A 27,227-nucleotide genomic window follows, 5' to 3' on the forward strand; every position below is an offset into this window, starting at 1 on the left:
TCGGCACGGCTATGGACGATGATGTCGTCGAAGAGCGTCTGTTCGAAGGCACGTAGCGGCCTGAACAATTGCGTCACCTAGCGGTTGATCGTCGCCGGGGCATTAGACACGCCATGCGGCATGCCGAGCCACTCCCAAAGCATGTCGCTTGGAGTGCTCACCGGGGTGAGCGGGATGTCGCTCTCTCGCATCAGGATCTAGTAATATCCGTCTACCAAATCCAGCCCACTGTACAGTACGCTTCCGGTCATATTTCTTAACAACACATCCTTTCGCGAGATTGGTGTTTGGGCCGGCACCGTCGCGTTGTTCGGCTTGTTTTAGGCATGAACTAGACACCACTTTACGTTCGGCTTCCGAACGCAGAATGTTGGTGTCGAGTGTGGGGACTTCGACTGCCTGTCTTCGCTTTCGCAGCGAAGAAGGCATCGATGACCTCACACTGTTCGCGCGGAAGAGGATAAGGTTGGAGAGTGCAAAAGCAACACGAAATTGCTCGGTCGAGATCAGAGCCGCGTCCATCGCGAGCTCTACCTTTTGTACCCAGAAGTGAAGGTTCTCACCTTCCTTCCCTTCATACGGCTTAACCTTCAGCCGTTATGGCTTCGGGTGTACCGGATTTTCTTCCGCCGCCGAAGCCTGCAGGTTCTCACGCACATGCGCGATGAGCCCCTGCTCGTAAGCGTCAAATGCATAAATTCGCTCGAGCTGCTCGTCTTTAGAAAAGCAATGTCATTAGCCAATGGTTGGCCTCGGACGACCAGGGTACCTTGTACCAAATATCCCGAAGTATGACGCGTCATACTTCATGAAGCTAGCGTTACAAGCTGCATGCTTTTTCATATTTCGTCTAGAATGTACTAGCAGAAAACTATATAATTACATAAACAAATACAGTAGAACCTTGCATGGAAATACTTCGCATTTCTAGCTGCATACAAATTAAGCCACCGATACATGTATAGTGTACAATAAATCCACCGACATACAAAAAAGCCAAAATGTCAAAGAGAGAATCCAAATAGAACAGCTAAACAAATCATAAAAACAATCCACCCCTTTTGCGATTGTAAGTCATGATAGTTCTGGATATTGCGCGAGTTTGAATACTTAGTACTACTACTACAGTCCTTTACTGTAGTAGGATGTAAAAGGGTTTTGTATTTATGAAAAAAAGGTATTACTCGACAAAATCATACCAACTTAGTTACCAGCGGCCGCTCGACGCTTTTTGTGGCGAATGGCGCGGAATTCGTCTTGGATCTCATCGTTCGTCTTTCCGGATGTTTCGGGCAGCAGCAAGAACACGAACACGAACGAGATCGCCAGCATCACCGCGAACGGAACGTAAGCTAAGTCATTCATAGCACTCGAAATGTACGGGTATCCAACCCCTACGATCAAGTTGGCCGTCCAAGCCACCATCACACCGATCGACGACACAGTAGCACGTGCGTAGTCTGGGAATACATCGGCAATGACCACATACATAAGTGGACCAAGACTTACGCCGAACGAGCCGACGTATGTCGCAATGAACATAATGGACAGAGCCGACCAGTTGAACGAGAGTGACAGCGTCACACCGACGGCACTGATAAACATTCCGCCTATACCGCAAAGCAGCATACGACGGTTACCGAAGCGGGCTGCGAAGAAGCCAGATACCAACGTCGGCAGCATGTTGACAATGTCAATAATAATTGTACTGACACGGGCGTTGCTGAGTCCAGCCTGGTTAAACAAATCCGAGGAGTAGTAGAAGACTGTGTTGATACCCGTGATCTTCTGCATACAAGCGACGCCAATGGCGATGATGAACTGGCGTCGCAGAGCCGGTGCAACCAGCTCCGACAACGGGACTCCTTTACCGCTGCGAACGACCTCGTTCCCCGTCTCACTCCACGTACTCGACTGCATCTCCATGTCGTGTTTTGCGTTTGGACTCGATCCACTCGAGAGCCACGGGCACATTCTCGGCTCCAAATAGGCCGAGTGAGGACCGCTTCAGCATCGGCGCGACGGCCCTTCAGTAGCAGCCACACAGGCGACTCGACCATCAGAAACGGTGAGAAACTCAGGAAAATGGCGGCTAGTACGATCGGGAACGCAGCAATGTACCGCCAACCATCTTCAAAATCCATGTAGAAAAAGGTTGTCGCGACTAACAAGATACCGACAGTGATACCACTGTGGAGAACAGCGCCCAGCACCGAACGGAGGTGTGGGGGTGAGATCTCGTTGATGTATCCACCGACATTACCCGTCGTGGCACCCGAGGCGATACCAGCAAGAAGACGACCAGCGGCAAAGGCCCACAGGTTCGACACGACGGCCATGACAACGGCACCGGCGATGATGAACCCACAGTTGTAGATCAGCACCTGCTTGCGACCGAACCGGTCGGCGAACTTACCGACGAACAAGGCACCGATCATACCTCCAAAAATCCATGCGTTCACGACGATTGTCCACTGAAACTTGGTGTGGCCTGGGAACATGATGCACGTGCCCTCGGCAACCGGTCGAGCGTTGCAGTCCTCGACATTGTTGAACTTGTGCAGGTTGAGTTGAGAGGTCGACCAACCGTACTGAAGAGGTAGCACAAAGGCAAGCAGGGCGCTCGTGTACAAGATGTAGGAGGGCTGGACTCGCAGTCGAGTCTCGATATCTTGCGGATCAAGTGTCGTGTTGTGGATCTCGGGGGTCTTCGACTCTGCGTAGGCGAGATCCACGGGGGAAGCAGGCACAGACTTGCTCATGATCACTGGAACGGGTGGTGGTGGAGGTGGGTGTTCTGAAGCTGGTCAATTGTGAAATGAGGGACATATTCATCTCGTGTCGAAGCTGTCGAGGAGGCACTGTCCCTGAAACAGGGCTTCAGCCTGAACTTCAGGAGAGCGGGTCACGCTGCGGGATGCTTGATCGTGGTTGAAGAAGCGGAAGTTGAAGGAGCCAACAAGTTTAGCGTCGATCGCCAAGTCTCCGATTGTGAGTGCAGAACTTCAGGGATAGTACAGGACGCAAACGGTACTATGACCGACCCAACTTTTGAGCGACAAATACGCACGGGACTGGTTGGATAGAAACTGATTGTACAGCTATCTAAAGGTATTGTGGATGATCACAGTACCTTTGATGGCTGCGATCTGGCAAGATGGCACGTATATGAGAGCTGTCGCGTAGCGGTGGATATCTTTTATGCATCCAATTCCTAGGTGCATACACTGCAATTGCTCAAACCACGCTGCGGCAGAAAAGACGGCCTTAATCCATTCGTCGTTAATCCATGGTTCTATCCGAGTAAACACCAACTAAGCATTACCAACGAGCACATTTCTTCGTCGATGTTCTAGGCTTACTCACATACAAATTTCCTGTTATTCTGCAGCGGTCAATATCGCTGTTAAAACAATACGTCTATATTACATGCGGTCGTGAAGCGGTACTACCTGCACCGAATCTTTACTTGAATGTGTGATGGACTCCCTTCTCAAAAAACAAACTGCCCCTGCTCAAGTGATTATGGACTTTTTGTATCGGCTCTTCTATGTACTTCAGAAACCAGACAGTCCTGTGGGCTTCTCTTAGACAGTGAGTATTTCGCCCGATTGGCCAACCGACTATACAATTATACTCCCCAACATGCATAAAATGGACTTAGCCGACGGTCTTGGCAACACTCGCTCGGAATTAATTTCTATTCCCAGACACAGCGCCTTGCCGAGTCGAGGACTTAGAGGCCGAGGTGGGGCAGGCCGCGCAGCGGCGCCCCCCGAGCGCAGCGCAGCAAGCGAAGAGAGGGGCGGGCCCACGGCTATAAGTCCGCAGACGAGTGCAAACGCGCTAGTGTCCTACCTTTACTCCAATTTAACCGTACTATACTATCTGTACACGTATAAAAGTCGATGCTATATTACCTCAGTCGGGCGAAATAACGAGTGCCCTTCTCTTATGCTCCAGGGGAATTGTTGGAAAAATAAGCTAGCTTAAACATTTCGTTTGAGTATTTCCTACTCAGAAATGCTTGGAGAGAGCTATAAAACCCTCCATCTCCTACAGTAAAAAGTTTATATTGCTGTTTTTTAGCTTAGCAAAAAGAGCTTCATGTATCAGTACACAGCGTACAACGTCTACAATACACGTCAAACAACATGAGCACGGCCACCGCCTACAAATCACGAGGATATCCAAGCGGCATTGTAGCGCGCCGGCTCACTCGTCTACTTCAAGTTGATTAGGCTACATAGCCTTGACTTGGGCGCGGTTGGGTCCCGACTACTGTACTGTAGGTCTGTATTCCTCAAAAATAATACACAAACGACAAATTGTATGTGATATTGGGGTGCGCATACAAACTGAGTGACGGTGCACAGTGGTACATGTATTGTCGCAGTTTGCGTCCTTAAGACAAAGCTACAGTTTTCTTAAGATCAACATCTCGTTTTTTATTATTCCACGACGGCAGCAATTGACCGCAACCGAGTAGTACTTCGATGAGCTCGAAAGCACTCGAGCGTAAGCTGAAGACACTTTTAAGAAAAGTTTAAGGCTGTAAAGTATGTCTAGATACTAATTAAATGGTTTGTAGACTTCCGAAAAATAAAGTCTTTTTTTACTTAATTTTGCATTTAAATTTCTTTTATAGCACACATTTATAATATTAATCATGCATTGTGCGTAATACCTATTAAAAATTAACTTTCTAGTGTTACATCCAATATAAACCACTTTTGATAATCTGGATATACCCTAGAGGGTTTATTCAAACACTTAACCCTACACGAACAATGCTGTTATCTAAGCAAAAGGTTTTAAGAGAAACTTCTTGATATTATAACAATATGATCGGGATTACAGTTTTCGTGCTTCCGGATGGGGTAAAAAAGGAAGTTTTGATAAGGATTGCGCATTCATCGGCTCAGTCTAATTGTCGACACATTTTCAACTTGTGTTTCCGTGTAACCCATTCATCGCGACATCTTCCTCGCAGAAGCAAGAGTCCAATTTAAATTTATGGCTCATTTGAAATTTCAAAGCCGATCAGTATGTTTTCGCATGTAAAGATGCCGAGGGCAATAAAAGATAAACCTCTCCAATTCTCCGATATTTATTTCACAGTTTAGGAGTTGCTGTTTCAATTTTCAAAACAAAGACCAAATAGTCTTTGTGTTGAAAACAACATAAACTCATGAGGTTTAGTTTGTAAACTATACACATTACTTGTGTCCTCGCCTCGCGGTTAAGTACGCCTATTCTAAACATTTGAAATTATTGAACAATTCACAGAAACTAATACCGCGCCCTCTAATACAATTAAAATTTAATTGTATTTGATGGATCTATTGGGGTTAATAGATTTATCGGCGCAAACAGGTAAAAAGAGCATACCTTTATTAAAAAAAATGGTGTGGGAGGGATGACCTAGCCCAGCTTCATCGTTTTCTTCCGAGTTTTTGATGATAGCACGCAGCGTCTGGAGCACGCATTCGGATCTTGAGGACATGGTTGTGACTAGAGAGCGGTTCAGCTTCTTGAATGTCGGTAAACGATGCAGCATCTCCGGTTCGATGCGCTTCAAACATCTCATCATGAAGAGCGACTGTGGAACGGGCATGAGGATGGCGCTACGGTCATCGATGTGGACGTAATTGACGGTATGCTGGACAATGTGGCGGCTATGGAGAAATTCTTGAAGATTCCGGTAACCGAACCCGATGTGTCCAAGATCCAGTTCATGACTGATTCGTTCAAGTTCCGCCCAGACTTAAGTGTGTCCAGGGTAAGTGTATCGTCTGCAGTGTTTCGCTCATGGTCGCAAAGGAGTTTTTCGTGGAGCTTGCATCTATCGTCAAGAACCACGGAGTCGCAGTCGAGATAGAATAGGCTGCCACAGAGCCGAGAAGTTGCGCTTTTGCAAGCGCTCGTATGATATCCTTGTGAGCGATGTGGGCTTGCCGGTCGAGGATATCATCTTCTTCAGTATCCTGACGGTGTTCACCGGTATGGAGGAGCACAGCAACTACGGTGTGGACTCAATCAACGCGTGTCGAATCATCAAGGAGTAGGCTGATCCTATACATTAACGTGCTATATGCGTGGATAGCTATCACGAGACCAGGGACTTGGGCTCGGGAAGGTGAATTGGAAAGTGAGATATATTAAAGAGTTAGAACTTACTGCTGGTCTCCTAGGAGACTCCTTAGTCGTCCACTGCGGTCCTTTGTAGCAGGACCACCGATGATGTTCATGGTGATGCTCGCTCCTTCCTTAAGCATCAGCAGCTTGCGTGTCCATGGCACGCAGGCTTGAAGTTCTTGCCGTCGTCATACACAACATGTAGTGGCGACCATGGCAGTTGGCGCCGGAGCATCAGCTGATGATGCTCGAGTGGAGTGAATGCATGTGCTGCTTGAAGAAGTGAGGTGACAGCACGCTGTCACCTTCAGCGAGCTTCAGCTTGACAGAACGTCGTCAGCACCACACAGCCCCACAAAGCTGCAGCTCGCGCGTCTCGCTTGTAGCTACTGTAGTTGAGCACGCAGTAGGTCGTCTCCAACCGACTCAACATAGTCGACCACTGCTTGTGGCACGTCCTTGTGCATCGTGTTAAAGCTCTCCCAGCTATTCTCGATAGGCTGTAGGCCAGCCCATTTCACCAACAGCTCCCAGCGCTGTAGTTCTTTGTTGTAGCGATGATCTTCGAAAGCTGCCACATCCAGCACGATACCTTGCGACGTGACCAACTCCATCATCTCTACGTCCATGTTAACCCCCCCAACGCCCAAGCCATTTTTTGACGTTATTTCAAATCATCCAACATAGTACTCATCCAACATGTAAAACCGTGCAACACTTGACTTTACTATAGTCTCGTATAATTCCGAGCACATTTCTTGTACATGCACAACAAGACAATTTCTGCAAATCCCGTCACCATGTTGTATGTACACCAGATCAAAGTTGTATATACACCGGCAGACTGCTTGAATATGGCGTACATCCAGCATGATGGAGGTTTCAAAAAAAGGTGTCGATGTATCTTTTATCAAGAGACTGTACGAAGCCTATCAATCCGGTGCAAAGCCGGGAGGTTTGAAGACAACGAAAAGCGAAACCAAACACACATCAATTGAATACAGTAAGAAAAAGCACATATTGCAGCACTACGTTCATCCACCATCAGTTATCGGCTCACTCAGTCTCGCTACCTTCCCTGTCGTCGTCGTGCGCTACGCTGTCGCTGTCGCTCCCCTCGCTAATACCTTCCTCCTCCTCTCCATCACTACTTCGGCGGCGGCGCTTACCCTTTCCTCCAGCCTCGCGATTCTGGAATCCTCGTCCACATCGCGCCCTGGGGCATTTGGCTCCATTTGCCCACTTGTGATGCCAGATCTGGTGGCAGCTCAGAGCGTTGCCAGGATAGTGGTGCGGCCAAATACGAGTACACAGATACATGCTGTACATAACGAGCAGCAGTTAGTAGTCGTTTCAGCCATATCGAATTCGTATGTACCGAGCTTTATCAGAAGTGCTGCAGGCATCGCAATAGTATTTGGTGGCTCGACGCTCTCCCACCCGGCGCTTCAGAATTGCGCACACTTTGCATTGGCGCTGCCGGCGCTTGCGCACGCCTTTCACGATCTGGTACTCAGGACATTCCCGAGGTTCGTGGCCAGGTGGCAAGGGTGGAAGCTCGTCGCCAGCTGCGGTCTCTTGTGGTCTTGGCTGTCAACATACAGCATGTGGGTCATACAATATGTCAGCATTATCCAACATGATACAGATACAACATCAGGACTTACACTTTCATCGAAGTCGTACTTGGTCAGAGCAAGCAGCTGGGCATGAAGCTCCACTAGGAATTCTGCGTGCGACATTGGAGACCCACCATTTCGCTTATGTGCCTCACGAAAGATGATATACGCATTCACAATCGCCACATCCACAAGCCCCAAGAATATGGACTTGTACTATTTCTTGCACCAAGTCTGCAACTGCAACGAGTAACGCTGGAGGCGCAGCTGGTCATGGACATCCACGCCCCCCATCCATTTGTGATAGTCTCGAATCATAGCAGGACAAGGGACATCAGTCCGTCTGCCGTGTGTTCCACGTGCACGCCTCTCTGATAACAAGCACAACATTGATTAGATGAATAGGAAACAGCACCTCTTGCATATACGTACGACACTCCTCCATCGCACGGCTCGATCCAGTCCCCAAGAATTGCACGGGTTTTCTATCCCACCACACTAAAGCCGTCATTAGGGGGCAAGCTTTTGCCACTGCCATTCTTGTTGTACCGTGCGGTATGCTTTTGGGTCGGTCTCGATTTTTTTCAACAATTTGCTGAGGATAGCCCACTTTGTCACCCATTATCGTGCCGATACTGTAGACATTCCTATGTAGTAGTTATAACGCCAGTTGAACTGACGTATAAAATCGATCCGTCACTACAATGTGATAGACGTCATCTTCGGGTGGTGGCAGGACAGCTTCCAAGTTTCGGATAACTGCTGACGGCCCGGTGTTTGGATCTGCAGATCGCTGACTGTCTGGAACGTTGCCTACTTCATGGACCTGCTGCGCTTTGCCACAATACACCTCAAGTCTTCTTGTTGTAGGATACAGCATACAAGCATACAACATTAGATACAACATGATAGACTTGGTCAAAAAAAAAAACGCGAGTCCGCAAGGACTCGCAGTCATCTCACCTCATACAGTAGGAAGTATCTGCACAACACGTCAGAAAAAGCTTTGTGCCCCACTTGTGAGGCTTCGCCTTGAGATATTGACGCGTAGGATTGTTCCGGTTCTTCAGAGGTAGAACGCCCTCATCAAATGATATGATCGGCGGCGTTTTGTAACCCAACGGAAACGTTTCTTGCAGCGTTTCAACGATAGACCTGACTTTCCAGGCGTGGTCAGTTGCTGCTCTCGTGTCTGCGTTGTTGGTGAAGTGAAGATTTCCCATGATGTGTTCAAAGCGGTTTCGCGGCAAAAAATCGTTGAACGTCCCCCGTGGGATAGCTCCCACTGCATTAGTGCCTCAATGATCACGTAACCTGCGGCGGTGAGGGTTCAGCATTCTTGCCATCAGTAATCCAAGCGCTTGCAGTATCTCGTGCGGCTTGACGTCCCGCTTCTTGGCCTCGCGATGCAAAAACCACTCTTTGGACTTCTTGGCAGGTGTCTTCTGCGAGCTGAACATACGCTCCACTCGTGAAGTGAGGTTCTGCACAAAGTAGCGATTGGTTTCCTTTGCAACTTGTCTCCACAAACTCTTCGGCATGAAAAAGAAGAATAGCTTGAGCGGTGAGTGTGTCAGGGCCAGTACCTCGTCGGTTGGTCCATACTCCCCAGAATATAATCCTGGGTAATGTTGGTCAGGCGGGAAATTGTCTGGGTCTACATGTTGTATATACATCATATATCATGTTAGAATATGTTGGAGGCTACACCCCTCATTGTCACGAACCTAAGTTCCACCCGTTAGCTCGCATGGCAGCCATGTTGGCATCGTCCATCACAAAATCAACCATTTCCGGCTTCTCTAAGACGCTCCACTGCTGTGTCGAACCAGCTGCTTCTCCATCAGCACTCATAGTATCTGATCCAGCCTCACTATCGTCCTCATCACTGTAGTCTTCACCCGACGCAAAGCCCTCACCTTCACTTCTCGCTCGACTCCACTCGTCATCATCATCGTAAAACGTAATCTCGGTCTCTGTTTCCTCGCAATCAGAGTTCAACGCATCAAACTCGTCAGCGAAAGCGGGGGCAGCGATAGGAGAGGCTGAGACCGACGTTCTTTCAGGTGAAATTGGAGCGGAACACAGCGAGGCTGGAGCAGAAGTCGGCGAAACAGGGGTAGAGGTTGCCGCGTCGGGGACAGGAGTCTGGGAAATGGATGCTGAGCTTTCACTATGATACGCACAACGTTAGTATACATAATCAGCATCAAAGACTTTGCCACGTACCAATCGTCTTCTGGTGCTGCAACTGGACATTCAGGAGCTGGACATTCAGGAGCTGGACATTCAGGAGACGGGGGTGGCGCAGGCGCTGCAGACAACGTTCGAGGCGACGGTGCTTCTGACGTATCTTGAGGATCGGTGGAACCCCTGTCGATAGACAATATATGTTAGCTGCTGTTCATGTTGTTTACATGTTGTCGATAACGACGTTGTAGGGAAAGCATAGCGACGCTGTATCCATGTTGTATGTCCCAAATGTTGTATGTACCTGCGCAGCGTACAACAACACTTCGTGAGAACATGTAGTATCTGACAGCATAAAACATGGTGTACCTCTCTGGTGTCCCACTTGGTTGGCGGCTCCTCTTCTTGTTCGCTTCACCAATCGCCTCCAATCTCTTCCTGGCCTCGGCCAAAGCGATGCTCCCTTGTTCCTCGGCATTCGCCGAATCTTCACAGCGCGATTCGGCAGCTGCTGTCTTCGCTGCTTTTGCCGCTGCCTTAGCAACTTGCGACGCGGTGGGTTTTCGTGGCTTCTTGGTCGGGGTCGCCTTCTTGGTCGGGGTCGCCTTCTTGGTCGGGGTCGCCGCGGCCGTCTTCTTCTTCTTCTTCTTTGGCGGCCGTGTCTTGACTGGGGAGTCTGCTGCATCCAGTCGCTCATCGTCTGCATCAGCATCCGCTTCCTCGTCGAACCGATCGGGATCATAGTCCTCATCATCGTCGCTCAAGTCCCTACTAGCAGCCAACCGTTTCTTGCCGGAGCCTGCCAACGTCTTTGCGGCGACAGCACGTTGCTGTTGCGAGATCAAACGTCGCTGCGCACGCACGTAACAGGCATCTTTGCCGATCGGAACCGGAAGCAGAGGACGAGCTGTCGCGCTGCGTGTAGGTGCTGGATCTTCTCCGAAGTCAGCATCCTCCTCTCGTTCGCCAGCCAGGTACGCCGCATGCTCCTTCCTGATGCGCTCTCGGTCGTGCGCAGTTCGGCCATCCAGACGTTGCAGGAACTGCTGGCGTTCGCGGCGTGTTTCTCGAGGCGGGGCCATCGTGCACACGTGTCTCTCCTTCAGGTCTTTTCTCGAAATGAGCTCTCAGCCACCAACCCAGGGGAGAATCTGTATTGTTTATTGCCAAAGAGACTGATCTCAACAACCCCAGACCTGTGCATTCTCAAGTTTGCCCATATTTTGCAACAAAATAGCCCAACTTTTAACATGTTGTACGTACAACATGATTCCTGCTGTACGTACAACCGTTGGGCGTTGGGGGGTTAAGGTCAGCATCAGCGTAATACTTCAGACGGGAGCCCTGTATTTCGTACCCTTTACCACTCACCAGATGCTCCACCTTGAACGCGTGCGGAAGTGCCTTCGTAATGCAAAATGGACCCAGCCACTGGCCAAGTAGCTTGTTGTTGGGTAGTCGCTGATCGATTTTGGACCACAGAACATAATCTCCAACATCGAAATTGCACACCACGCCAGTTTTCTTCTGCATGTCCGCCAACCACTTGCGCTCCTTAATGTCCACGACTTCTTTGTGTAATCCCTCCAGCGACAGCCGCAGCTTGGCCAGTTGAGGTTCCACGTCCTCGAGATCCACAATCAGAATTTCTTCGCCATTCTGGGCCGGACGAACGACCATATCGAGGGCAGATGGTGACTGCAGTCCTGTAAAAAGCTCAGTGGGAGAATGACCAGCTAAAGAACGCATCGGTGTGTGGTTGAGATTCGCCTGTAGCAGGTCTCTGCTGACGCGTTCTACGGTGCCGTTGAGCCACGGCGAGTATACAGGCGAGAATGAACGTTCAATCTTGAGCCGTGCACAGAAGTTATCCACAGTCTGGTTCCGAAAGTGAACGCCTTGGTCAGAAATCAAAATAATTGGGCATCCATATCTCTTGTACCAATCGATAAGAGCCTCTGCGGCCACATACGCCGTCGGGCTGGAACATGGAAACACTTCACAAAAGTGTGTCAAAGAGTCCTTGAGCACCAACACATACTTCGCTTCGCCGAAGGTGTCACCAAGGTAGGTGAAATCCCAATGCAGTGCTTGATTTCTTGTCCTTGCTGTGAAAGTAGGGCCATAGGGTCTCTGGATCTGTCGGGGGCCCTTGACGTGCTTGCATATTAGACACGATCTAACAAATTGAGACACCTTCTTGCTGCGATTCACCACGAAGAATCTGTCGGCGAGTAGCGCCACCATAGCAGCTTCACCTCTGTGACCCTGTGCACCACAGTGTGCCACTACCATAATGCGAGATAGTAGATCCTTAGCGCTTGTCGGAATCCATGGTTTGTGGTCCACAACCAACACTCCTCCCTCCTCCACGACCGGCAGCGAAGTAGAAACCCGAGAAGCTGATGCCTGTGCGTCTTTAATGTCCGAAGACCCTGGGTATACAAACTCAGCGTCCGCCAGCGGCCTTAGGCGGGACATGTTAAAACGGCCGATGGAGTCTGGCGACGGGTTTGGACAGCAAGGACATGAACCATCTCACGTAATAGCCACCTAGAGATGATATCGGCCCACAAGTTACGCTCCCCTGAAATATGCTCGATAGTGTATCGTAACCCGAGGAGACGCAGCGACCAGCGCTGCAGACGATCGTGGACATGTTGCTTGACATCCATTGTAGGCGAGAATAGGTAGATGAAATTGGCATGGTCACAATAGAGCCTAAATCCTTTCTGACGCAGCAGAAGGTATTCCAGATCTGAGCAGGCCTTGATGATCGGAAACGCCTCCTTCTCGATTATAGGCCAATGAAGTTGAGCGTCGCGAAAAACACCACCTACATATAACCAGCGAGTGATCTTGTTCATCGGCTGGTCGGGAGCCGTCCCAATTACGGACTGCTGTCACGACAATGCTGTATCCATTCAGGCTTGCGTCCGTGAACATACACAGGTCATCTCCTTCTACTGGAAAAGTCATCATGGCCGTGGCCTTGATGGCAGCAACAGCTGCACTGAAGGCCGCGCCCTCAAGCTCCGTCCATTGGATATTAACATTGAGTGCGTTACGGTTGCGCCGACCGACCTTCTTCTTCTCGGCATCGAGTTTAGCCAGAAAGGGAGAGAATATACGCGTAAAATCCACGATAGAATCACGAAGCCAATTGGATGCACAGACGAAGTATTGCAGCTCGGCGACTGTCGATGGCAGTGGAAGCTCCGTCAATGCACTGATACGGCGCGGATCATGACGATCACCATCGCCAGAGATAACGCGAACCACACCATGTCACCTCACGCTTGAAAATGACGCTCTTCTTCGCGTTGAGCTTAATGTTGTGCCTGTGTAGCAGCATAAAGAATCGTCGCGGGACATCAATAAACTCGTCCATCGTCTTAGCATATAAAAGCACATCGTCGATCCACACCTGTGCATTGTTGGGAATCAAGTGGCCAAGACGCGCTGCATTTGACCCTGGAAATGGAGTGCTGAGTCCATTGCACCTTGAGGGACCCGTGTTGGTGTATACACACCTTCATCTGTCATAAATGACAGCACCTCCTGGCTCTCTTCTGAGAGCGGCAACTGCCAGAATCCGTTCTTCATGTCAAAGTTAGCCATGGCTACAGCACCATTCACGCTGTTCATCACTGCTGCTACATCAGGCATGGTACCAGCAATTGGCACCGTGGCTTGATTAACAGCACGGTAATCGATTGTGAGGCGAAATTCATCTTTGGATCCTGGTTTGCGAACAGGGACGACCGCGCTTGCCCAGCGTGCCGACCTGTTCTCTTTCACAAGTCCATTCTTGGCAAGCTGCGCCACGTGCTCACGAATAAACTGCCGCTGCAGGGGTGCGTACTTGCGTTGCTTGCAGCGAATTGGAGTGGTGCCTTCCTTTAGCTGAATGCGTAGCGGCTCCACCTTAGCGGGAGGACCATCACTCAGACTATCTTTCCATATATCTGGATACTGGTTTAGAACGCCATGCAATTCTTCAACTTGTTCGGCGGCCATGCCATTAGCAGCGGCGTCAGCGACCATCGCATTAATGCTGCCCTGTGCGTCCTTATCCAGTTGGTGATCCTGCGAGGTATCTCCCACCTCATAGTCGTCACTGTCATTCACGAAGTCAGCCCCATTGGCTAATTGAGCCAGCATGTCGTCCACATTGATACCCAGCTCATTTAGGGTGTCCTTGCCTAGTAAAAGGTCTTCTTCTTCGCTGTCCATAACCACACATGTGACAGATGGCACGTTCACCACACCTGCGGCCGTGTTCAGTTTGAGATCCACTTCGACCGTACAGTCGCATTCTAGTCGTCGGCCGTCAGCAACCACTACTTCCACTAGGACGTCCAAGCGTTGAATGAGCAGGTCAGGCTGGAGGCCCAGTAAAGAGTGTACCACACAACTTGGGATCACACTGCGCTCAGCACCCGTGTCTGGAATGAACATGACGTCAAGAAGGTTATTAATCTTCACAGTGTTTGCGCTTTCACGGCCTTTAACAACCTTCGAGCGGACCACAGTGCTGCTCGAGTCCTTGGTAGCGCGATAGCGGGCTAGAGCTTCTTCACGCTGCGCAGCTGTGGCTGTAGGGCACTCACGCATCCAATGGGGGCCATGGCAAACTAGACAACCGTCCACAGGCGGTGTCGCGGCCTTGGCAGGCTTCGGGGAGCCTTTGCTCCTCTCGGTACTAGCTGTAATATCGCGGCGTCGTCCATCCTTACCAGCCTTGGTGCTCAGTTTTGGTCCTGACGCGCCAGTTGTGCTGAAGGCGGGTTGACGCTGGGAACTACGCGACGAACCGCTCTCCTTAGTGAGGCGATGAAAACGCTGTTGCGCTTTGGCATGCTCTAGTATGAGATTGAATAGCGCCACGTCATCTGTCTTGCAATCTCGGCGCTCCAACTCAACTAGACGCTGGATCTGTTCTTTTAAAACAGCAGGCTGAAGATTCTCGATCAGCAGGCGACACCTGGCCTTCATACGATCTCTGTATCCTTGTAGAGACGGATCTGTTTTGCCAATCAGACCCTGTAGGCCGTTCTCTTCCACTATCTTTGTAAAGTCTTGAAAGTAGCGAAAGACGCGAGCATCACAGTCATCTGTAGTCAGATCCATGTGTAGTGATTGGTGAGCCAATGACTTCACGTCGGGCACAAACTCATTGACGAGAGCTTGACTGCGAGCATGAATAAGCTGCAGGACATCACTGTCCGTCATGGACTCCAGCGGGCGTTGCAGGATGTAGGCCGAGATGATTGCAGCACTTCAGGCTGTATAGCGCCCTTTACCGTTCCTACCACACGCTCGAATATTTCACCAGTCACAGTGCAGCGGTGACGTATCTTGGTCACGTAGTGGCTCCACTCACGGTACCATGACACTAGCGAGGCATGATCCCAGCTTACAAGCTTGGGTGGTGGAACGACTTCGTAAATTGGCTGGGGAACGGTAGGGCCAGCGTCCATGTTGACGTCTCCGTCCGGGTCCAATGGGAACCTGCCGCCTACCATATCTCAAGGTAAGGAGCAGTAGCGAACTTAAGGCGAACTTTGCCTAGGTTCTAAGGAAAGTCGTACTTATCCGACCGGTTTTGCTCTTCCGTCGGCGACGCGCACTGAAGGGAGATACAGCCTTGTCGACGACGCGCACGAGGTCGCAAAAGAGAGGTTCCAACGCTTCCAAGCGAAAGAATTCTTTATCACGAGACCGGGGACTTGGGCTCGGGAAGGTGAATTGGAAAGTGAGATATATTAAAGAGTTAGAACTTACTGCTGGTCTCCTAGGAGACTCCTTAGTCGTCCACTGCGGTCCTTTGTAGCAGGACCACCGATGATGTTCATGGTGATGCTCGCTCCTTCCTTGAGCATCAGCAACTTGCGTGTCCATGGCACGCAGGCTTGAAGTTCTTGCCGTCGTCATACACAACATGTAGTGGCGACCATGGCAGTTGGCGCCGGAGCATCAGCTGATGATGCTCGAGTGGAGTGAATGCATGTGCTGCTTGAAGAAGTGAGGCGACAGCACGCTGTCACCTTCAGCGAGCTTCAGCTTGACAGAACGTCGTCAGCACCACAATAGCATGTTTGTACGTGTAAAGCTTTCGTAGGTAACGTGTTGGTGTCACTAGCAACCTATTGAAAATTATCAATTTTCTTTTTTATATTGTACAAGAAGGCTCATAAGCCGCAACGGGCGCTTTCATGGCATTTAAACAGAAGAAGAATCGGCTTGAGGTTGGAATGTCATCCGAGAGGCCATCCACCGTGTGTTGCTGTACCACGCAGTCAAGGCTGGTATGGACATGGGAATGCTGACAAGTACCGTGTAAACTTTTTATCGCTTGTAGTATAAACATACCAAAGTCTGTAGGCACTAGACACTTACAAGTTGCAACGATATTCGGCATGCATTTGTGTTTGTAAGCTAACGTTAGTACTGAAGCACACTTAGACGGACAGTAGCCAGCATCACGTAAGCTTTTTATCGCTTATTATATAAGCCCTTGATCAAATTTCAGAGCTTCTTCGGGCGAAGCACGACTTTGTTCAGAGGGGGGGTCCAGTTATCAAGATAACCGAGCTTAAAGTTGGCCAACTAGTTTTCGCATGTTAAATTAAATGAAAGCTTGTTGGCTCTATTAATTTCGTAACCCTTCTACCCCGAGAAATTATTATGTATCATACAGAATAAGAGTTTATGTTGATTAAAGTATACTTGAAAACCTGCAAAAATTATGCTGTGTAAGCCCCTTCACATTCTATGGCAAAAAATAGGACACCTCAAGCACAAAAGCGCCACGAAAGTGGACATAGAATTCACTATGTATCCACCAGCTGTGCAAATCGGGATCTTCCATTGGCTGAGCTCAAGGTAAAGCACAGCCATATCCTGCTGGTCTTTAAAACCCGTCGACTCCGATACTATCATCTTTCCGTCGCGCCTACCAGTCACGCTTGGCGCCAAACCAAAGCGCGCCACGCGAACGCGCACGCGAAGAGGAAAAAATCGCCCAGTTCCTAACTAACGACTTAGTGAGGAGGATCTGGGCGATTTCTTCTTGCAGATACCACGACAACTCGACTCAGATAAGTGCACTTCACTACCAGGTATTGCCTCTCACTTAGCTCTCCTCCCTCTTACGCTTACGGAACCTAATCTTCTTTTCTAGCCCTGGCGGGTTGCTCTTGCCGTCGTTCCAGAGCTCGTGCCAAATACACAGGTACTGCCGACGCTTGTGTTGCTTGCTCGATGAATAGAAATCGTCTGTGTTGACTAACGTGTGCTGCTGCCTTGCCATGGGTACAGAAATCAGGTCCTCAGCGTTCATGTGCATCTTGAAGCTGATCATACGGAGGCCGAGTAGCTGCATGTGTAAGCGGCGTAGATATTCAGCGTGCGTAGGTGGATTCTTGCCGTGTCTTTTTAGCGTGATACAGTGAATCATATACCGGTACCTATTTACCAGGGCCATGTCCACAATGCACAGGAACAGCTGCCTGTAGTACTTGCGCAGCGATATGGCCTTCTGGATGCTGTACCTCTGCAGCCACAGCTGATCGTGGACATCCACGCCCCCCCATGCCTAAGCCGTAGTCCACGATCAGCTGTGGACACGGTACTGTGCTTCGAGCTCCATCCTTTTCGGTGCGCTGCACGCTTGTGAGATGCGTGCTGCATCCGGTGGCCAGCATGTTGACTGGCTTCGAGTCCATCCAGCTCAACGCAACTAGCTGAGGGTGCTCATGAGACTGCGCAATTCGGTACATTCCTCTTGAGATTCGTTTTGGTCTCTCTTTTTTAGTGAAGTGGATTGGGCACCAGCCCAGCCGGTCAACTCGTGCTGTGCCTACATGATACAAATCCATACTCAGGAGCTTCAGACTGAGCGCCACCGACGAATAGAAACTGTCCGTGACAATTAAACGTTTCGCAGCAGCGCCTTCGACACGTTCCAAATGACAACTTGGGGGCCCAAACCCAAGGTGTAACGAGATTGTTTCTTCCTCTTGTGTTTTTCAGCACCGCAGTAGATCTCGTTTCTAAAGTATTAAATACAGAATACCATTAGTATGAGTCCGTAATTCTGTAGGATCCAGAATATAAACGCTAACCAATAGAGCAGTGCTTGCATACCTTGAGCAATATGCTGTCTCTGCACAGCACGTCATGTAAAAAAAATTCAGTCCTTACTGGGCTTGTCAGGCATGAACACTCTCATCGGGTTGTACTTGCTGCAGTTGGGCATCATGCCTTTATCTAAAGACACAACCCTAACCAGCCGATACCCACGCCAAAAGGGTTTTCCCACAGCCTGCATAACTGGTCGGATTTTCCAAGCTTCGCCTTCGTGTGCTCCGCTAGCCTCGTTGTCGTTGAAATGCAGGAACTGCATGATGGCCTCGAAGCGATCTAAAGTTCAAAACGTTCCACGAGGGACTGCTCCGTCTTCTTCAGTACTTTAATGGTTAGCGAGGCCATCGCGGATAGGCGCTATAGCTCTAGCAATAAGAAGTCCAATCACGTACACAAACTCGTGCGGCTCGACCTTCTTGAACTTGTTGAGGTCGGCGATAATATCCTCCAGATTCGGGACACTGACGCGCGGATCCCTGACCTGACGTTCTAGCAGTTTGTTGCGTCGGGACAGAGCAATCGTAGGTATGTTCTGATCCCGGTAGCGATTAGTCTCTTCAGCGATGCGTACCCACAGTTGTTTTGGAAGGAAGTGAAAGAACATGCCGAGCGGAGAATCTGCGTATGCGACTGCTGATTGTGTGGGGCCCCATTGTCCGTCAAAAAAATATGTGGCGGCATCCAGTTTAAGATTTCCGATATCATAATAAAAACGGATAATACAGAATTAGCAGTAAAATATACGTTATTCTGAATAGTACAGACTTACAGCTGTGCTCTTCATCGTAGGCAACCCAACCAGACTCAGCAATTGCGCGAAGTTAATCGGTCGTCCTGTCAAATGACCCGCTGTCATTTTCATTTATTTTAAACCCTACTAATTCTTCTACACCTTCCGTCGTCCCCGGGGGCCACTGGTTGTCTTCTAGGATATTATCGTCGTCGGCACCAGACTCTGAGTCGCTCAGGTTCGCCGCATCCACCAGATTCACGTCGTCATCAGGGATCGAATCAAAAAGATTTTTCGTTCGCAGCCCAACCATAAATTGATCGCTGTCGAAGACGTCAATACGCACGGTGTCGACGGATTCGCCACGCACACTGCTGGTATCTTCGTCATTCAAGCTAGCTAAGTTTTCCACACCGGTATGTTCTGTAGACCCCGGAATAGTGAGGCATGGTCCTAAGGCTTGCTCTGTAGATTCTGGAATATTGTCATGATCGACGGCTCGCTCCATTTCAGCAACCGTCTCCTCCAATTTACGACTTATCGAGCAGGGTGAGGGCAGGGCGGTGGGAGACTGGCTTACAGGGACGGTCACCGAAGGCGAAGCGAGCGCTTCCCCCGAGCCCACAGAACTTGACGTCGTAGGTTTCGAGTCGTTGGGACATGGCACTTGCCTCCCGGCCACTGTATACGCGGCAAGCTTGCCCATCGGATCCGAAACAGTGATGTTAACTCGTGGTACTGGCAATTCAAGCCAACCCGACCGGCGCGCAAATACCATTACCTGCTTCTTGATCGCATAAAGATTTTTGTACATGTAAAGTTAGTTGAATTTTCCTAGTCAATGGTTGAGGGTAGATAGACGGGGATTTTTCTTCGGTAATAGAAAGACGGATATAAGGTTTGAAAATCGTAGCAACAGCCCTCACTGGCCGTTAGAGAACTGCCTTCCTCTCCCACCTTTTAAAAAGCTAAACGGCCCAGGAGAGAAGACGTTCATACAGCTATGGCGCGAGCTCTGCAAGGACGGGTGGAAGCCGCTGGATATATTATCTTGCATAAACGCTTGTTCTGTAGAATACAGAATACCGGGCTAGACGGGCTAATTGACCCCTATTCCTCAACCTATTGCTATTCTTACGAATCGAAGCAAAAGCGGAAGTGAGGAGCTACCGTCTTACCACGCATATAAGACATATGTGCTGTAAATGAATACAACACTGCTTGTGCGTTATATTCTTTTAGAAAGCCTATGTGTTGTACAGCGAACAAATGTTTTGACTTTGAAGAAGCAAGTTTGTGGGTCCTGGAATCTGGCTTGGTCGTTTAGGCTTGACCCTCCTACGCGATCGGCGTGGGCTCAAACCGCCACGTTGTGCTTCTTACTAAGAGCGGCAAAGCCGCGACCTTTCACGCCTATCCGATTGTCTGCTAGAACAGCGAGTTTCTCGTGGATACTATAGCTACGTCGCTCAGCACTCATGGCTGTGTAAATTCTAAAATAAGAGAATTAAAGCCAAGTAACAGCAGCACCGACAAGTTTGTTCAGAAGGATGGTTGGTTGGGAGCTCTCAAGAATATTCATTGGTTGGTACAGCCTGTGTTTTAAGTAGGTTTCAGTCACATGTCTTCTAATTAGGTAGGTGGTCAAATTGATGTTTAAGCTACATGTCAAGCGAATCCCGTATTTATTTAGAGCACATATGCCTTATATGCGGGGTAAGACAATAGTCCTCTCTTCCTACCCACTATGCTTCCTCTCCTCATCGCACTTAGTGTGTGCCTCGATTATAGAGGGGCTCCTCTACCAATCATTGGTCAGAGTAATGCGACAGGCAGTCCCAACTTGCCGCACCAGTAAACACCCACCTGTTATTCAAGCAGCTAAAGTGAATAATTGCAAGTTTGGCTATCAACAGCGAGGAATGATTACCACGCTGACAATAATCTGCTCATGCTATCTATCACTGCAGGAAGAACATAGGGAGAAGCTACGTTGCTGTGGTGAGAATTTCAGTTTAAGTTCGTGTCTAGGATTAAATGGTCCGGCCGGTAGTACCATTTTATCGTATGAGATACTCGAAGACTACAAGTTGTAAGAGGTTGAGACCATGAACAGTATGCTCTATCAAGACCGTGACGCCAATTCGTACCGAAGATCTACAATGTAGACTGACTTGAAATCGTGTGCAAGCGACTGGCTATATTTGGCGGCAAATATCCTACCCGCGCATTTCTGGGATCCAGGGTGCTCGTACACATTGAGCTAGGCTCAGTCGGTGGCTGCGTGCATCGAAATAGAGTTATTTGGTAGAAGTTAGCTCTCCCAAGTACGATGCCCTCAGAGTCTGGTTTGTAGAATTGCGGTAAATAGTATCTAGTAAAAGTAGACCTTAAGTTATAGGTTTGATATCTGTTTGTAAGGATGCCCTACGCGTTTCGATAATACACCACACTATGCACACGTTTCAGCTGTGCCAGTCCTTTTTTTAAGTGTCGGTTACGCGGCAGTGGGAGTAGTAATTGCGCTTTGAAACTGTGCTGGGTTACGGTATACTATAGTACGTAAACAAAGATTCCGACCGGCCCACGAATCACTTTTCAATTTCTCTCAAGCCCTAAAAGTGTTGTATCGTTCTAATGCCAGTCATCCCGCAACTCAGTTATACCCTCCTTCTCGTAGCTCTCGCGTTCTCCACAATTACATCCACGGCTACGACTGGCAATACGATGAGCGGACGCTCGGATCTGCTTGCTCCACTTCTCCTGATAATTCTGATACGACCACGTTTAATCGATTTCTGAGGCAAGCTGTCAAAGCATCTCAGAGAAGCAGCAACTATCCCAGCTACAAATTGGAGTCTGTTGCAGCAGAAGGACGAGGATGGCTTACCAATTTTTTTTGGTGAAAAAATCCACCTTGAAACAGCTTCGGAGACAACATATGCGGCGCTATTGGCCGACTCAGCAGCGAGAACGAAGGTGTTCAAGAAACTGGAAAGAACATACAGCAACCCCTTGAAGGCCTATTTAGCAGGGAACCCGAGAATGCAATACTTAAATTAATACATCGATGTGAGCTGAGAAAATTAATAATTCAATTATTTGCAAAACCTCGCAAGTCACGAATGTAGTTCAGAAACATTATCATCTCGAGCCTGGCTGGAGACATTCGTAGATCAGACAGCACAAGCTTAGCGAGAGAGAAGAAGCGCTCACACTCGTTAGACGTTGGCGGGATGTACGCGACGTCGACGTAGTGCGCAATTGCGTTTCTTGAGCGCCGCTCTCACAATAGAACGCTCTTCGGCGGCTCATGAAGACGACCGTTCGAGATCAGGCGACCTAAATTCAGCGCAGGCTAATTTTTCCGCGACGTTCTGCGCTTCCCCACGCTGTAACTTGACTAGACCTTACTCAAAATTGGGGTTATTCCCGTTGTTGGCAGCCATAAATTAATAATTAAATTAAAAATTTGGATTAATTTTTACGCATATTATTTTTTCGGGTTCCCTGCTATTTAGCGTTCGGTGGCACTGCAATGGACATGCAAAGCTCCAAGTCGAAGCTCTTCAAAGCATTCGGGAATTGGTACGATAACAGACACCGTCGACTAAAAGCACGGAGAGTAACTTCTCCAGGTGCACAACTATAGCTGTCTGTCGAGGGAGTACGGAACAAAGCAAAAGAAGTAGATGGGAGTAAATCGGAAGGCCCAGATGGTCTGATTGGATGAGCAGTTGAATATATCACTACATTAAATCTCCAGATGTAACGTTCAACCCCGCAGTTTCCGCAGCAGTGGATAATTAAAGAATCTCTGAAATCTTATTTATTTGAAATATAAAGGATACTCAAAAACAAATATAACGTAATACTAGTTTTTTTTAGAGATTCAATCGAGATTTAATAGTGCGGAGCACTCGTACATCATATTATGCTCAAGCTGCAACCTATTCCAGCTAATACTGTATAGAAACTAAAGTTAAATTATGGATGGTCTCTTTTTATCAATTAAAACAACAGATTTGAGTCATATGCTGTGACACTTGTATCGAGCCAATACAAGAATATGCGTATAAGTACAACGCCCCATATATCTCCAACATAAGAAACATAGAGCTCATGCGCTGTACAGGGAAATGCATGATTGATAACGTAAAGACCTCCCTTACAGCTGCCAGCTATACTTGCAAATTACACAAATATTTACCATTTAGTGTCTACTTAAGCCCTTGCCCGCGGAGGGTGTGAAAACATCATTTGATACTCCGAACAGTATAATGATATCTTGCTTTCACTATGACTCTAAATCCGCAAGCGCACTTCTTCATCCCTTCCCGTACGTCGAACTCATCGGATTGGGCCACGTGTTCAAAGGGACGAATATGATTGGCTTTTAAACAGATGGCCTGAAGTATAGTGGATATCCCGATCTAGATAACATGGCAGAAATCGGTTTCCCTCCAGACGTTTACGATTTTCGTCGGGTGGGCAAATAGTGACATGAATTTCAACGCAAATTGACCGGTGCTCAAAAAGGAGAAATGGACTTCAAATACAGCGACTGATATTCAAGTACAGTAAGCGCTTCTGTTGGTACAGGCATATATAAGGGCTGTCTAAACTAGCCATAACTACGTAGAACCAGGGCGCCAAGTGCGAGGGGGAAATCAGGGCGTCGAATTTTTCAACGTAGAAGATGCATTGTTGAATTATGTGCAATCCGACGGGAAGACCTGCGCGAGGCTCCACATCTCGAACGTTAAAGCTCGGCCGGAAGGGCATGCAAGTACGTCTACAAATAATATGATTTCCAATTGCTAGCTTCTGTTGTTTGCACAAGTTGTCGGGCCTGCTGACGGCAGCACTCCGCCTGACCACTATTGTGGACAATCAACGGCTAGAAAGGCGTCCGCCAAAACGAATATGATGCCGGTTGTACCAGCAAAGAGTCTTGCTGACGCGTCGTTTATGAAGCCGACAAAGAAGAAGGAGACTAAGAAGCATCTTGCTGAAGAAGCGAGTACTCGTCGCCGGAAGATGGCTGCATTTGACAGAGTTTGGGGATACCAGAACAACCCGGTGCGCGTGAGTTTAACGCTAATAGTGTGTGCGAAACCTTATGTGCTCTGATACTATGAGCGTGAAGCAAGTGACCGAAAACCTGTATGTCCACCTGAACATCCCGACACTGGACAGAGGCGTCTGGGCTTACCTCTCCTGTCATGAAAGGTATACAATGCATTCACTACGCTGACAAGAATTGTTAATATATTAAAGGCAATGCTGACACGGACACCCCAGTTGAGGTAAATGATGACGCGGATGGCGATGAAGACGCGGCTAATGCTGACGCGGACGCTATAATGGCACAGCTGACGAGACTAGAATGCTGCTGTAATTATCATTGATGAGCCCGAGTCGCATAGCGACGAGGATGACAGTGTGAAGTCGATTAGGTGCCTCAGCAGACGAAGCCTCTAGTCCTGAAAATGATAAGGAAAGCGACGATGACGGGACTTACGACGAGCAGAAAGAAGTGCTTTATTTATAAAGCGTCGAGCTGTAAGGAGATACCGATGAATCGAGCCAGCTTCCCCTCTCTTCAGGTGAAAATTCACCGCTTCATTATGACTACGTGGACACCTTGGACCCGAATCCACCGCAGCTGGTGGAACAGTGCTGGATAAGGATAGTATAGGTGATGAGAGCACGGCAGAGCCTGACTCTGGTGCCGCCAGCGAGATTGACGCGAGTGACGCAGAAATATGCAAGTCTAAAATGATACGGGTTGCAGAGTTGATGAGTACCACAGAGCGAGAACGCTTGCATCTTCGCATTCAAGGTAAGCATCATAAAGCACGATTGTTATCCTGACAGAATCGTCCGAGGTGTATATGAATGAGCAACCGGATCAAATGAATATCGAGGGTAGGAATGCGTTGCTCGACAACGTGGAAGCAGAAATCGTGACCGACGTAGATGTTGCCAAAACTGTATGCAGGGTACTGTGAGCCTTCGCTAAATATCATCGCAACATCGAAGTCACCGCTGAATCTCTTCTACGATATCTTGACAAAATCTATCTGGCGGGAAGTAGCAGCCCAAACTAACTTCTACTGGAAACGTTAGAAGGAAGACTGCAACAAGCTGAGGGAAAAGAAGCGATGGTCACAAAGCGCACACCACGTAGTAGATCTGCATTACTGAGGAAACTTCAAAAATGTCAAAAGTTTCTCCACATGAAGCTGTGCATCGAGCTAGCTTGATGGTTCCTCATGCCTAGCGGCCATGTAAGCGCGTGAACGAACATTGGTATTAGGTGGATATCGGGGTGCTGCCAGCTGGCACTCATATCACATGCTCGTTTCCGCGAAATCACAAGATTTCTTAGCTTCACAGAAAACAAGGACGAAGCCGCAGAAAAAGAACCGGATGTTGGAAAATCCGATCGGTGCTATCGGCTCAGGAGAAGACCTTCAAAGCACGATACGTGGTAGGCTCTTTTGTTGCAATTGGTGAGAGACCCCCCCTCATAACCGGCGAAGCCTAACTGCGTTGTTAGCTCTTGCAATGTCTAACGCGACTCCAAGCACAGCAGATAGTACCAAAATGCCCATATCAACATATCCATATCTCCATGTGCTTTTCTTGTCAGCATACCAACTTATTGCAGTAATCTGTTTCCGTGCAGCAAGTTATCACGCACGTGGAGCCCCAGCGGTGTGGCTTGTCCTTCATGAAGGCTCTCGGAGGGAATTCAATCTATGTAGACAAAGAATGGGCCCGCCGCGGCTTTTCGCAATATCGCCTGCGATTTTTGTGGGCTGTCATGTGAAGGGCGTCGTCTGGTCATTAAAGACCGCTACACATCTATAGCTTTGGCGCAGCAGCTACGAACTATGGGGTTCAGCTACCTCGAGATAATGCAAATTCAGAGAAAAGGATGGTATTGATCTATCCTAATAAGAAGCGGCAAACACGGACACCAAGACGTTCAGAATGGCCGTAGCAAAGTCCAATCCCAGGCTTATCCATGTGATGTGGGCTGACAATACGATCGTGTACTTCTTAGCTTTCCAAGTGACCGCGACGACATGAACGGAGTGGACCCAGTGATGTCCCATGCCCAGGCCTTATGGCAGAATACCAGCGTTACAGGGGCGGCATTGATCGACATGATCAGCTACGATTTCAAGGTTACTCGATGGAGATGGCGATAAGGTATGGATATATGCTGACGTGATGTGGATACAAAGACTAAATTATGCTGCTCTGAATCACAGGTTCCGTAAATACTACAAAGGTCCTCTTTTTGAGGCTTGTTGATAAGGCGTTAATGAAAGTGTATTGTCTATCGCCATTAATGGGAGAGTTCTAAGCAAAAGAAGAATTCGCACTTCGACTTTCTGGCTCGATTGCACAAAGAGCTCATTGAAGAGAGCGAAGACAGTTTCACGCAAACTCGAGTCCCTTTCAGGGAGAAAGGGCAACCAGCGGCCGTGAACGGCCAACATAATCCAGTTCAGATGTCGGATACGCGGGTGAGCATTGGCGTTCAGCGCCTACGCCAGCGCCAATGCAAGGTGTGCTCGGTGTATAAACCGCAGGACAAACACGAGGAGGAAATTTAAGCTACTTTTTTGTGCAACGGGTTCACAATGTCCGTGGGCACCCGATGAACCCGTTTGCTTGTAGATTTGGCATTTGGTCTGGCAAAATTGGAGTTCGCCTTCTTAAGAACAGTCATATTAGGGACAGAGGTGTAGCAACAGAAGAGGAGCAGTATCAATAGTTGCAATACATTGGTTCACGTCTGGTTAGCTCGATACCGCTTTTACTCGACTGTGCAGTCATGATTTTAATGATGGGCTTCGTGTGCTTGGCTCACTTCTGACAACACCCGATATGGAGTCGCGGATTCTCTCTGACCACCACTGACTTCACAAAGATCATGATGTTCTAGACCGGTTTTGATTGGCTTAACCCCTCTAATCCCGAATCTGAGAGCACGAAACGCCTTATTCACGGTACTACAAAGTCGTATCTTACGAATTTCCGTTTCACTTCGAATTTGTATAGTGTGCATAGTAAGACCATGGACCAGTCCATAAAGTCTCAGCAGGTTTTTCCAGCAATGTCGTAAATGCTACTACTTTTCACTTTTGATCAGCTACTGCATGTCGTAAGTGACCACTTGTCATAAAACGCTCAGTACAAAAAGAGTTCAATGTGTCCAGATTATGAGCATAAGAGGTGCAGTGGTTCAGTAAAATGTGCATTACGATCGTTTCCTGGTGAACACTCATCAAAGCTTGCTCTCAACAGATCATTCAGCTATTAATACAGCGTTTCATTTTCGTTCTCTTCTTCCTCATCATCAGCATCTCCGTCCTGCA

At 48.6% G+C, this 27,227-nt stretch overlaps 2 protein-coding genes across 2 annotated transcripts; one reads left to right on the forward strand and one right to left on the reverse strand.

Annotated features, from left to right (window-relative positions):
* Positions 1 to 1,203: 1,203 nt before the first annotated feature.
* On the reverse strand, positions 1,204 to 2,762 carry PITG_13473 (Major Facilitator Superfamily (MFS); the record flags this gene model as incomplete). Its single annotated transcript, XM_002899653.1, has 3 exons — positions 1,204 to 1,734; positions 1,804 to 1,920; positions 2,004 to 2,762. The coding sequence occupies 3 exons, from the start codon at positions 2,760 to 2,762 to the stop codon at positions 1,204 to 1,206; spliced, it is 1,407 nt and encodes a 468-aa protein (XP_002899699.1).
* A 20,992-nt stretch (positions 2,763 to 23,754) lies between these two features.
* PITG_13477 (uncharacterized protein) lies at positions 23,755 to 26,462 on the forward strand (the record flags this gene model as incomplete). The annotated part of the gene is made up of 6 exons (XM_002899654.1): positions 23,755 to 23,916; positions 24,109 to 24,137; positions 24,644 to 24,673; positions 25,223 to 25,282; positions 25,904 to 26,027; positions 26,202 to 26,462. 6 exons carry the CDS (start codon positions 23,755 to 23,757, stop codon positions 26,460 to 26,462), a joined length of 666 nt encoding a protein of 221 aa, XP_002899700.1.
* Positions 26,463 to 27,227: the final 765 nt, after the last annotated feature.

Source organism: Phytophthora infestans, genomic scaffold (genome assembly GCF_000142945.1).
Source record: "Phytophthora infestans T30-4 supercont1.29 genomic scaffold, whole genome shotgun sequence".
NCBI lineage: Eukaryota > Oomycota > Peronosporomycetes > Peronosporales > Peronosporaceae > Phytophthora > Phytophthora infestans.